This window comes from Nansenia antarctica, assembly GCF_963989245.1.
Source record: "Nansenia antarctica genome assembly, chromosome: 4".
Classification (NCBI taxonomy): Eukaryota; Metazoa; Chordata; class Actinopteri; order Argentiniformes; family Microstomatidae; genus Nansenia; species Nansenia antarctica.
The window spans coordinates 20,731,697-20,745,332 of NC_137689.1; the positions used below are offsets into that span (position 1 = coordinate 20,731,697).

Sequence of the window (13,636 nt, forward strand, 5' to 3'; positions counted from 1 at the left end):
ATATATATTATATATTTCAAGTTTTAAGTATAAACTCCAAGCTGAATACCCACTTAACTTCAACTTTTTACATGATAAAAAATAACGCATGGGGGAACAAAACACAACTTTATTAATTAGCAGAGAACGGTAAAAACAAAATGTGTGTTGAATGAGTGGGTTCACTCGTCCCCTTCCTCAGCTTCTCCCTCCACAGAGTCGACTCCCACCTCCTCATAGTCCTTCTCCAGGGCTGCCAGATCCTCTCTGGCCTCTGAGAACTCTCCCTCCTCCATGCCCTCGCCCACATACCAGTGCACAAAAGCACGCTTGGCGTACATCAGGTCAAACTTGTGATCAAGGCGTGCCCAAGCTTCAGCGATGGCCGTGGTGTTGCTAAGCATGCACACCGCCCTCTGGACCTTGGCCAGGTCTCCCCCTGGCACCACAGTGGGTGGCTGGTAGTTGATGCCCACCTGCAGGAAGGACACAAGCAGTTGAGAAACCAACAATCATACTTACAAATTCAGGTGATGGTTAAAAGACAGATCAACTGCAGTAGTTAAATATACCAACATTATTTGTTTTATTTCAAGTGGGCATCATGATTAATTTGCACACAAAACACATTTTGGGAGAATAAAAATCAGTGTGCAGGAATCATGAGCTTCAAATGGGTGTTTACCTTGAAGCCTGTAGGACACCAGTCTACAAACTGAATAGTGCGTTTGGTCTTGATGGTAGCAATGGCGGCGTTGACATCCTTGGGCACCACATCCCCACGGTACAGCATGCAACAGGCCATGTACTTCCCATGGCGCGGGTCACACTTCACCATCTGGTTGGCGGGCTCAAAGCAGGCGTTGGTGATCTCTGCCACAGAGAGCTGCTCATGGTAGGCCTTCTCAGCTGAGATTACAGGCGCGTAGGTGACCAGCGGGAAGTGGATGCGGGGGTAAGGCACCAGGTTGGTCTGGAACTCGGTCAGGTCCACATTGAGCGCTCCATCAAAGCGGAGTGAGGCAGTGATGTAGGAGACGATCTGGCCGATAAGGCGGTTGAGGTTGGTGTAGGTCGGCCGCTCAATGTCCAGGTTGCGGCAGCAGATGTCGTAGATGGCTTCATTGTCGACCATGAAAGCACAGTCCGAGTGCTCCAGTGTAGTGTGGGTGGTCAGGATAGAGTTGTAGGGCTCCACCACTGCTGTGGACACCTGAACACATACAAAGGGAGTAGAGAAAATTACTTTTAGAGAGATACTCCCCCCAAAAATGTAACGTACGGATCATGATAAATTCATTTCAGGAAATACAAATAAATTATAAATGACTGCAATTTATCAAATAATCTACTGAAATGGTGATCCCAAAGCACTGCAATACCTGAGGAGCAGGGTAAATGGCAAACTCCAGCTTTTTTTTTTTTTTGCCATAGTCAACTGACAGCCTCTGCATGAGCAGAGAGGCAAAGCCTGAGCCAGTTCCACCGCCAAAGCTGTGGAAGATGAGGAAGCCCTGCAGCCCAGTGCACTGATCCGACTGGGGACAGTAAAATCACAGGGCAGGGGGTTTGTGAATCAGGGCCTTTAACAGGTTTAAAGCGCAATACCACAATCAATTGTTAACAAACCATGACAACACTAACCAGCTTGCGAACTCTGTCCAGCACCAGGTCCACGATCTCTTTACCGATGGTGTAGTGGCCTCGGGCGTAGTTGTTAGCGGCATCCTCCTTCCCGGTGATCAGCTGCTCTCTTTTACCATTGGACCATGAAGTGGAAAAAAAAAAAAAAAAAAAAAAACTAACGGCTGTTACTCGGTTGTCTTGTTTTGATTGGACCAATCTACTTGTTTTTCCTTCGAAATTAAATAATACATGTATTTGGCTGGAAACAGCCTGAATCTTTTACATAAAAGGGCTTTGTTCAGCTTCAGGCAGAGATTTTCAATATCAATATTGAGAAAGAGGCTCTGCTCCCAAGTCCCCCAGCCAAACCAGCTACAGTATAAATCAATTGTGCAATCACATAATTATTATTATTATTATTATTATTATTATTATTATTATTATTATTATTATTATATTAGAATAATCAGTCCTGGACTAGTACTCATTCCTTATTGCACACATTAATATTCTGACACTTAATTCTGCTTTAGCTTCAGTTCTAGCAGTTCACTTCACCATGAAAACAATACGAATTACTCATTGAACACAATAAAGTTTTCCTATTCATGTCTCATGTATTGTTTTTGAACTCCAATCAGGCGCATTTAGGTCACCGTCAGATGGCGTCACTGATGTATGGCACTCTCTGCAGTGTAAAATAGGGCTTCAAATCATATGATCTTTGGGGACATCTTGTGGTTATACATGTTATGGCTATTTTTGTTGCGATCTTAACAGTCAACTTCAGTACACTGTGCCCTTGTTCCAAACTGAAAATGCTTATGTTCTACCTAGATAATAACTGTAATGTAACATAGAGTTGGTTTTAACTTTGAGCTTAACACAGATCCAATAATGCATCAGCAGGGGTCCATTTGTGAAATTGAAATTGCAGTGAAATGTACAGTATGCTGCATATAACATATCATGTTATGTTCCCATGACATAGGGTTGATTACCTTTCAGTAAGTTGTTTAAAAATGGACTCAAATCTAAGTGGGGAAAATAAATCAACATTGCACATGATCATTTAGATTTGACAGCTAGATGGGACTGGGAAAATATAACCCTTCTCAAATTCATGCAGCACTCTAAATGCAAGGATTGACAGACAACAATATTATGTTAAACATAATGTATCTAATTGTTTGTTTGCATTGTTGTGCTTGTAAAATAAATACAATTTAATAGTCTGGGGTTATTATGTGGGTGAAACAGTGGCTGAGGGAATTTGCAAGATATTTCCTTTGAGAAGGAATGTACCATGAATGTAAATTACCATTCGAACAAATGACCATATTATGCACCTAAAGTGCATAGTGTAGAAGATTTACAATAAGTGAACAATATTTTAATAAAATGTCATGGACGCAAATAAACATGACATGCTATACTGTATTTATTTCTTTAATAACAGATTTAGTTCAGAGGTTAGTATCAAAGAAAATACTAAATATCATTGAGAGGGTGCCACCACCTCCTATTATATTATTATTATATTATATAGTCTTATTATAGATTCTCAAAAGTTGCTGAGCCTTTACACAAGAAAGAAATCAATCTTTCGTAAATGAAAGAATAAACTCTAGTAGTCTTAATAGTAAATAGACTACTGGAGTTTATTCTTTTATTTACAAAATAATGATGGCAGATTGACAATTACGTCATGTTTTCATAGAGGTTGATATGCAACTGTAACCTCAGGTATTGGTGAGTGGACTTGCTCTTGGCAGCTGCATTATCATGATCTGTCCACTAGATGTCAATAAAGACAAGGGATTGGAGTCATGAGATGGTCGGTCGAAAGGATGGATGCAACGTTCAAAGCGAAGTGCGCACACCAAACTCAGAGACGTTCACAACAAACGAGCGACATGTGGTGACAAGGGGACATTTTCAACCACAATCATCTCCATATGGCATGAAACTCATATCTGACATAAATAAAAATCGAATTATGAAAGGATTCTGTCCTACAAATCCACAAATCATTGCTAACCAGAGGGCGCTTTTGAAGACGCTTTAATTTCACTCGACTTGTTTCAACTTTCAACCCATGTTCATCGTGATGATGTGTTTTCCCTCCATTGGAAAGTGTTGAAAGCTGCACAATCTCCAGTCATGAGTGATTGTGAAGTGTTCATGACAGCCCCTAAGCAGACACCCTCGGTAATGGCGACGAATTGACAAGGAAACACCTCTCCCCCCACTGCTCTGCTGGAGTGTGTGCCTTTATTTACCCTGAGTGTGTGTGCATTAACATCTGCAGGGAGAGAGATCTTTGACTGCGGAGGTGTTGGGCTCTCAGTGGGAGATAGGTGGGTGGATTTGCAGGGCTAATTGAAAACGTGTTGGGATGAAGAGGTGTTGGTGGCAATGACCTCCTAGGACAAGAGGTGAGGTGTCAGTGATGGTATTCTAACAGACGCCTGTAGGAGCATAGAGCAAGAAGAAAATGGAGGGGAAGAGTAGCCCACATCTATCTTCAATCCAATTGGTTTATAAAACATGTCTAACAAAAAAAAACTATGAGCTCTAGATGTTGCATGTGGTACAAGATCTGCTGGTACCATGAGAATGGAAAAAGGATTACCCTAAACAAAACACACAAAAAACAGCTCACAGCATTCTCAGAAGATCATGGTTGTAAATTGCAGGGAGATGACATACCTTCTTCTTTGTCCATTCGTTTCCATAAAGTACAGGACATGCATCACTATATCCATCTTGTGTTTGTTGCTACATTCATTGGTGACATTAATGAAATCTGGCAGGATGACTCAAAGACAGTGAAACCCATGAATAGCAGTAGAGGTTTGTGCATGACTCAGTAGACCAAAAGCAAAATGTTCTATCTAAATGACCACGATTTAGCCAGCATGATTATGGTTTACTAAAGCTGTTTAGGCTTTGGCTGGATTGGCTTTGGGAACTGTCTGGGGATCACTTTTCTTTCTTTGGTTCCTGCTGGCTTTCATTTACAGAAAATCCCTGTTCCCCCAACATAACTCATTGTTCTATCAAAAGACTGACTAAGCTTTCAAGGTTTTCCTCTCTTTACCATCCTCTGGAAACTAAGGGCTTCAGATCAACAAAGTCCTGTGCCTGTTCACTGTCTCCTCTCAGTGGGTTCGCATGCTGCCCTTTTAATTTCAAATCCTTTTTGCATAATCATGTGGTCAGGAAAGACACATTTAAATCAGAGGCTATTCTTGACAGGAAAGGGAAGGACGGTACAAATTTATTTGAACCATATTTTTTTTTATGACATCCTACAGCCTAATCTGATCACAAAGCCACTGTTGTGGTAATACAGTCACACTTCCTGCCGTCTGCTCAAATTCAGTAGGCGGACACTACAGACAAGGGACTTCTCAAGGCTTTGAAAGCAGAATACCCCCTTTGTTTAGGCTTATAGATTTTCCTGTGCCCTTCACATGTTCTCTGGATCCAGCAGCTTGGTATCGACAAGACCACCCTGTAGGTGACACCACTTCCTGCAATGAGTGACGAAACACAGTCCCTAAACCCAATTTCTCTGCAGAGTTTTACATTTTAAAAAAGTCTCTGTATAAGTCGATCCTCTGATAAAGAAAACTCTCTCTCTCTCTCTCTTTCTCTTTCTCTCTCTCTCTCACACACACATCCTGAAAGAACCGCTATACGAATTAGCTATTTTGAAGGAAACCACATCTGATGCTTTGGTGCTTCCAAGCATAGCCATGTCTTCAGAGCAGGCCTTGGAATAACCAGAGCCAGTGCCATCTTAACAGAAGAGTTCGGAAAAAAGCACTCACAGGGATTTCCAGAGGGATCCTTTCTAATCATAAACCAGCTCATAAACTGGTCCTCACACAATCTAGTGTATAATCATTTGTAAATCATGGTTTTTGTTGACCACCTAAAAAGATGCAGTCTTGACACATGGACAGAAAACAGATGACTGTGTGGGCCAATATGACTGTTGGGTTTAGAGACTGATTCGTTCATCTTTGGGTTAGATTATAAAATCAATGAAAAAAATATATAATTTTCATCAATGCTTATGAATGAATACACATTATTTTATTGGTAAATGGAAAACCATGCAAATCTGTGATCATAGGCTTTGGGAATAATATTGTTTAGGGGCGGGGGAGCTGTTTAATGAGGGTCATAGAGTCCATGTCACTAATCTAGGCATATGTTGCTCCATGTTACCCAGTTTGCTGACATATTATGTATGATAAACTCTGATCCTACGAAGTATGAATAGTTGAGTTTGTGTTCTGTTTGTTCCCTGTGTTTCTCCCTGGTGATTGTCCTTCCTCCCTGCCTATTGCCATGGTGACGGCCTGATTGGGCACACCTGTGCTCAATCCTCAACCGAGGGTGGAGGTGGAGGATAAAAGGCTGGGAGAGACACTCAGATGGTGCCAGTGGGCCGTTCCACAACTTGAGAGGTGTGTGTGGGGGGTTAAACGTTTAGTCTGTTACTGTGGGTTCTGCTATAGTATATATTTCTGTGTGTTTGTTGCTAGTTAGCATAAGTTACCGCCATAGTGTGTTACAGGGCTCGACATGGCTTGTCTGCTTGTCCGGGACAAGTACATTTTATGTTTGGACAAGTGGACTTCCTCCTGCAGTTGTCCGATGGACAAGTCAAAACAAAAAAAGAAATCAATATGTATTAATATCTGCAAACATGAATTCCTCCTTCCGATCTGAATAGTAAAAAAAAAACTCGCCTCATTCTCGCTGCGAGTTTACGAACGCAGCCATAGTGTTGTGGGTCTCCTCCTGTCACTAGTGCCATTCACGTGAACATGCGCATATTCGCTTCTTCTCAATGCCGCTTATTTTCATGTAGTTCGATGCGATCGTATATTTTAGGTTTGAAGTTTTAAGACCAGCACATCGCAATACGAACTTCAGAATGACACTAATTATAGATTTCTCAATTTGAATATAGGATACTATCCAAAAGCTAGCAAATAAGATTGCTTCCATTGGGGAGAGACTATTACAAACATGTTTTGTAAATATTCCTAGATATTCATCCCTTTTGTGGCCAATCTTAATTTAAAAGGGTTAGGGTTAGGGGTTTTAAATAATTACAACATATTGAATACATTAGAAAATTAAGGATACATCATTATCAAATCAATAGTAGTCAAATGTGTTATTTGCATAAACATACACTCACTGGCCACTTCATTCGGCACACCTTGGGGTTGGACCCCCTCTTTTGCCTTCAGAACTGCCTTAATTCTTTGTGGCATAGATTCAACAAGGTGCTGGAAACATTCCTCAGAGATTTTGGTCCATATTGACACTATAATATCACGCAACAGCCCGTCTGGCACCAACAACCATGCCAGGTTCAAAGTCACTAAATCACCTTTATTTCCCATTCTGATGCTGGTTTGAACTTCAGCAGATCGTCTTGACCATGTCTACATGCCTACATGCATTGAGTTGCTGCCACATGATTGGCTGATTAGATATTTGCGTTAACAAGCAGTTGAAAAGGTGTACCTAATGAAGTGGCCGGTGAGAGTATAATATATTATTATTCATATTATTGCTTTTTCAAAATCTTTGGATTTGGACAAGTAACTTGAGCTCTCGGACAAGTAAAAGATAAGTTCACTTGTCCGAAGGACAAGTACCTGAAAAAGCTTAATGTCAAGCCCAGTGCAGCTTGCTTGTTAGCTTAAGCTACTGGTTGGTTTAGTGTGTTGCTACTACCTGTAGTGTGTGTATGATTTTGACTCCTCCTTGCAGAGGGAGTGTGAATGTTAGTCTTGTGTTTTGAATCACTTTAAGTTAAATGTTTCACTCTTGTTTCATAACACTGCAAAACGGATTATAACAGTCATGTATTTTGTTACAGCCAGCACCCTGGTATAATCAAACGATCTGTCCTCTGATGGTCTTCTTTTATACCAATAAGTCAAATGGCAATGAGATTCATTGTAAATGATACATTAATGTAATGCAACCAGTAGGATGCTCTCAGATGCATCTCACTGTTCTGAGTCTGACCTTCAGGCAGTATTCATAATAGACCCATAAGCTTTTGTTTTTTCAGTTTGAGAAAAAAAAACCTTCAAACAATAAATTGAAGATTCAACCAATTTGAGAGAGAACAGAATCAGAAAAAAGGCATCTTTGTTTCCCTTTCTGTCTCTGACCATAAACTATTTAGATCTTTCGTGAAAAAACACGGTGAGCTCAAAGTTCTCCGTTCAGCATCAGGTGCGCCAATAAACAGGTTTATCAAACATTGCAAGCACTGATATCAGACCTCTCTGTTAGGGCTTTCACACCGGCAAAGAACAGTTCCGGTTCGCGTTCGGGAACCAGCCCGCGTTCATACCAGTGTAACCAGAACCATCCGTGTCATCGAAGGGGCAGGATAAACAAAAATGTCAACTAGATGCCAGCTACTTCACTGGAAATGAGAATAATATTTTCTACTACAGTATCTGAAAGAAACACTATTTTCTATTAAACAAAAGAAAAGACACCTTCTACACGCGTTCTCTTACTAACCAGCTGCTCCATTGCTGGAAGAGAAATGGCTTATTAGATTATTGAGAGTCTCAACCCTCCGATTCCTGGGGGTGCACATACAGGATGACCTGTCCTGGAAGAACAACACAGCAGCCACCATCAAGAAGGCACAACAACTCTACTTCCTGAGAGTCCTCAGGAAGGAACACAACAAGCAGGAGATACTGGTGGCCTTCTACCGCTGCGCAGTGGAGAGCATCCTCACCTACTGCATCTGCAACTGGTTCTCCAGCTGCACAACCGCAGAGAGAAATGCGGTACAGAGAGTCGTGAGAACAGCCCAGAAGAGCTGTACAACACACGCTGCCTCAGGAAGGCCTCCAAGATCTCCAGAGACCCATCCCACCCTGGGTACGAACACTTTGCCCGGCTGCCCTCGAAAAGGCGGTACAGGACCATGGCCGCAAGGACAAACAGACTGAAGCTCAGCTTCTACCCCAGGGCCATCCAGGCCCTGAACACAGCAAAGACCTAGGTTCTGGGCCCTGGACAGTCTGGACGGATTGATGGCAGCTGCTGGATTGAAAAAATCAAGTGTAGTGCTGAGGCACAAATGTGTACATTTCAAGCCTGCAAACTGCGACACTTTAAATGAATGTGCAATAACACTATGTGCAATATGACAACCCTAGTCGTTTTATCTGTACAGTATAGTATAGTGGATAGTGTACATAGCCTTTATTTATGTAAACCAGCTCCTTTCCCTTCTTTTTTTTTTTCTTTTTTTTTTTTTCTTTCCTAGCACCAGGGGAGCCACCCCTCCCAAATTTCGTTGTTTGGTACCTGTACTATAGCAATGACAAATAAAGACCATTCATTCATTTATTCATTCATTTTGTCTCCTTCCTTCTTGCTGGTTTTTGCTGCCTAGAATATGATACACCCACTGACGACGTGACTGTTCTACGTTTTGGTTCCCGCTTGAGAACCGCAATTGTTTGATTCCGGCTGCGAACCAACTTTTCAGTCTCCGAACCAATTGAGTTTCGGTCTGAACACGCCGGCCCGTTCCAGACTTGGTTCGAGAATGTGAACCGGAACGGTTCTTTGCCGTTGTGAAACCCTATCTGAAAAGGAACAACGGCAGGTTTTTGCACGTTTTTCTTTTATATTTCATTAGCCTACACACCAACATAATCTGCGCTGCAGGGTGGGGAAGGAGTCCCACATGTTACATCTTGTTCCCGCTCATATGGTGGTGGGCACACCTTGACATGATTTATTAGCTGTGGATCGACACTTTTATCATTTTGGCTTGTGGAAGAGGTCTTTTGTCATAAATCATCGTTATCAAACGATGTAAACAGACTATCGTCATGTTTTACTATTCCCTGTAAACAGTGTGTGCGTGTGTGTTTGTGTGTGTGTGCATGTCTGATGATGTGTAGCGAGTTGGAGAGCTCCCTGCTCAGTCAGTGCAGTGGGATAGTCAGATTGATCGCTCATGACAGTGGTCCCCCCCCCTTTCCCCCCAGGGCTTAGAGAGGTCAGAAGGGTCAATATGTCTGCCAGTTAATCAGCACAGGAGCCATCCTCCAGCCACTGGGTAACATGACTGCCACTTAAGTCACATAATAGGTTTAGATGGACATACTTATTTTAATGGCTACTGCACTAATTGTCCCCAGGATACACTATGAAAGCTCTCTGTCTCGCCCCAAACCTGGTATAATAATACAGTATCTATTGATGACCTAGTTGAACTAAAAGGCTTTCTATGTGAACTGTTCCTGTCTCTGTTCACTTTCTTCCGAGGTCCGCGGTTATCAGGTAGTGGGGCTCAGTGCATGATGATATCACACTGTACATATATCTGTCCACACTTTTATGGCTTTTGCACTATGCACTATTGCAGTATCTGGCTAGATGCAGAAGATTACATTGAATCTGAATCTGAATCTGATTGACGATGATGGTCTGTGCCTAGCTGCTACACAGTTTCCGTGTCTTAAAAGAGAATCCCAATCTTGACAACCTTCCAGCGGTCACAATGACAGCTCGCTCCACATCCTAGCCTCTGATTACAGGTATGACTCACTAACCCCTGGAGTAAAGGGGTGTGTGTGTGTGAGGGTGGGTGTGTATGGGTGGGTGCAGATTAGAGGTCACCACTCTCCCTTTTCACCATGAGATGATTGGAGTCACTCCTCCTTCCCTCCTCGTCATGACCCCCCCCAATAGATCAGATCAGAGCACATCGTCTTCCTCCGCAGATTCGCACATCTAAATATCCCAATACAGGAGGCTTACCCCCCCGAGACCTCTGTGGGTAGAACGTCATTCTACCTGACCTTTTAATATCCCGCTCTTCATAAGGGCCCTGGGACAGCAGTGTCCTGTAACGGGCAAAATCTGCAGATTTAAACTCTTAAACTCTAAGTCTTGTGTTGATGAATCAGCATCACTCAGCCTCCCATATGGTTTCAGTCTTCTCTCGGCCTCTGGAGCATTATCAATGATTTATTAAGGCTGCGTCTGTATCCCCCCCCCCCGCCACCCCCACGGCCCCCCCTAACGAGCTCCCAACAGCTTGTGCGAGACAAGGGCCATTAGCCTTAATGGTGGCGGAGATCAAAGGGGGTGCGCCGGGCTGGAGGTGAACGGAGCAAACGAAGTTAGAGGGACTAAGCGTGCAGACTGCCCGTCTGCAGTGCACTGCCGTAATTCATAACGATGCCCCCGAGGTTCAGCCGCCCTCCTCTCTCTCCCTCTCCCTCTCTCTCTCTCTCTCTCTCTCTCTCTCTCTCTCTCTCTCTCTCTCTCCTCTCTCTCTCTCTCTCTCTCCCTCTCTCCCTCTCTCTCCCTCTCTCTCTCCTCTCCCTGCTCTCCTGTGAGTCTCTTAGCCCAACCATGCAGCAAGACAGCCCAGGAGCAGGCTGACCACTCTGAATAGTGACGGGAGCCCAACACCCAAAGCTGTAGTAGTCACACTACTAAACATGATTGGAGATTTGTACTGTATTTCCTCATCGAGAAGTGACCAATTCAAAGTACTGAATCAGGAGACCACTTGGTTCTTCCGGATGGTTCACGAAACCATCAATAAAGCATGGCGCCTGTGTTTGTTGGGCTTTGGCAGTCTCCACCCTGTACAGCCTCTAACCACACTGTTTGTAAATCGTCCGTCATCCATTATTCAGAGAAGCATTAAACCCCCAGGATTGATCAACTGTAGTGAGTTTTCTAATCACTGCACCTGAGAGTGTTTTTTTAAAATCAGACCAGTCAGTATTGATGAGCTGAACTGTGGCGCGGGGGGGGCGTTCGCCTGGGGCTGGGAGTGGTGGTACTCGTCATCCATCACTCTCAATCACTGGTGCTCTGGGCCCGGCGTAACCACGAGACGCTCCTCCTCGTCTCCTCTCCACCTCCTTTTTCTCCTCTTCTCATCTAGATATATAGATACTGTTGGAGCTCTGTTCTCTGACCAGTATTACCATTATCTTCTGTCAGCCTGCCAGGTGAATGTCTTTTCAGATATGGTGTATATCTAAAGAAATGATTCATGTGATACATTTTGTTCCATACTGTATTCAGGTTACAAACATTACGTTTAGCTGACAGCAATGCACTCTTGGTCGGTCGCATACCTCCGTGATAATGACGTTGTGACCATTTGTAGACACTTTATGTTTTCGGTCCAGTTAGTTGTCAGTTTGCACCTTGTATTAAATCTCACATTTCCTCCTACTCAATGAAGATTGCATCTTGTTGAGTTTTCACCATGTGGTGTCATCAAGTTGTCATGAGGAGGCTCTGCCAGTGTTACATGTAAACACACACTGTACATAGTCTTTCGTCATCTCAGCAATGGCTGCCAATCTCCTCCTGATATTATCATGCATATCAGCTCTCTGTATGTTATGAGTAAATGCAGTCAATGCAGTCAAGATTGCAGAAGATTAGACATGTTCAGATAGACTAATTATTCTGTTTGGTCTGCCACAGTAACAGTGCTAAATATCTTGCCGTGTTGCTCACTCGACATTCTTACTTGACAGCCCAGAGGATGTGGTCTAGTGTATTGGACAATCACCATTGATGCTACAAGTTTCCTCGAAATCTCTCTCCACAAAACGTCTCTTTCTCACATTATGTCACACTCAAAGGAAAATGACCTCTTGTGTAACAGAGTTCTGGTTTTTACTGTTTTCTGTTTGCAGTGTTCACACATACTTAATTGAGTAAGAACAGAGCCTTTATACCCCAGGAAAGCAGACCTTCTGGTCCGAGGCTTGTAAAAAGCTGGTGTGAGCTGAGCTTTTTATTTGCTCTGGAGAATTGAGTTATACCCCTAATGCAAACACCACCAGACCACACAGACCTCGCACCAGTAGAAAAGCACTATTTACAATTTCTCACAAAGTAACTATGATGAATGCTTCGCGAAAATAAAACAGGAATCGGAATTACTAACATTCCGTTTCAGCAGAAGTACACATTAGTAGTGATTGTGACCTCATTCTTTTTTTTCTTTTTTCGACGTACATTTTTGAAAGTGTGGCCAGTTCCTGTGTTGGTGCAGCAGGAGTAGATCCTGTTGGCTTGTCTGTATCTCTGGCGGCGGTGGTGGCGTTGGAGGATGTCTGTGCTGTCTCTACCTACCTCAGGGTGGACCTCGGCCCTTCAGACACCCCGTCTCAGGCATGCCACTTGTGCCAGCACTCACAAAACTTGTTGGAAGCACATTCCTGTGGTCGTCCGAGCTCTTGGGCCCTACGCTCTTGTCAAGGTGCGGGTCTGCATTCTGTCAGGGACAAAACCTTGTTGTTGAGGAGGGAGAGAGACGAGAGGCGGGTGGCGGGTGGCGGGAGGGGGCCTCAGGTCACCTCAACAGTGCCTTCTCCCAGGCCTCTTAGCGCCGTTCCATGCCCCATTGTCCCCACAGGGGCGGCGTCTGCAGAGTACTGACCCTCTGATTGAGCGCAGTGAGCCCCCTGTCTCCTGTGTAATAGGATTACCTCACAGACGTGGGCCGCCTCTAATTCCCTTTCAAAGGGGACGACAGGATTCCCGGCAGGATGACATTCTCTTACCATCCGTACTAAAGGGATCTGTTTTCATCTGGAATAAATGTCTTTTACGTTTTGGTGTTTTACTGTTATTTGTGCTGCATCCTATCCTAAGTAGTTTGGACCTTAATTGCAATGCGCTCCTAGATTGATCACCTGCTCTTCTCAGATTGTGGAGGCCAGGGTTTAGCTGCTATGGATCACATTTTCAAAGAGTATTGAAGTACGATAATGTATTTTCCTAATACTGTAGTTTTATTGTATAGATCCTGTGCCAATCCTTTGTAGATCTCCCAGAACAGAAACTGTGAGAACTGCAGGGAAACACCCAAAACACAACAAAAGCAGTTCCATGAACAACATCATGGAACAACCACGGAACAGGCGTTTCATCTCATCCACACCTATAGTCCCTGGGA

The 13,636-nt window shown here is 43.5% G+C and overlaps 1 protein-coding gene across 1 annotated transcript; it reads right to left on the bottom strand.

The window, feature by feature from the left end:
• Positions 1–161: 161 nt before the first annotated feature.
• On the bottom strand, positions 162–11,506 carry LOC308155864 (tubulin alpha chain, testis-specific-like; the record flags this gene model as incomplete). The annotated part of the gene is made up of 5 exons (XM_080529231.1): positions 162–455; positions 665–1,192; positions 1,362–1,517; positions 1,624–1,732; positions 11,451–11,506. The coding sequence occupies 5 exons, from the start codon at positions 11,504–11,506 to the stop codon at positions 162–164; spliced, it is 1,143 nt and encodes a 380-aa protein (XP_080385357.1).
• Positions 11,507–13,636: the final 2,130 nt, after the last annotated feature.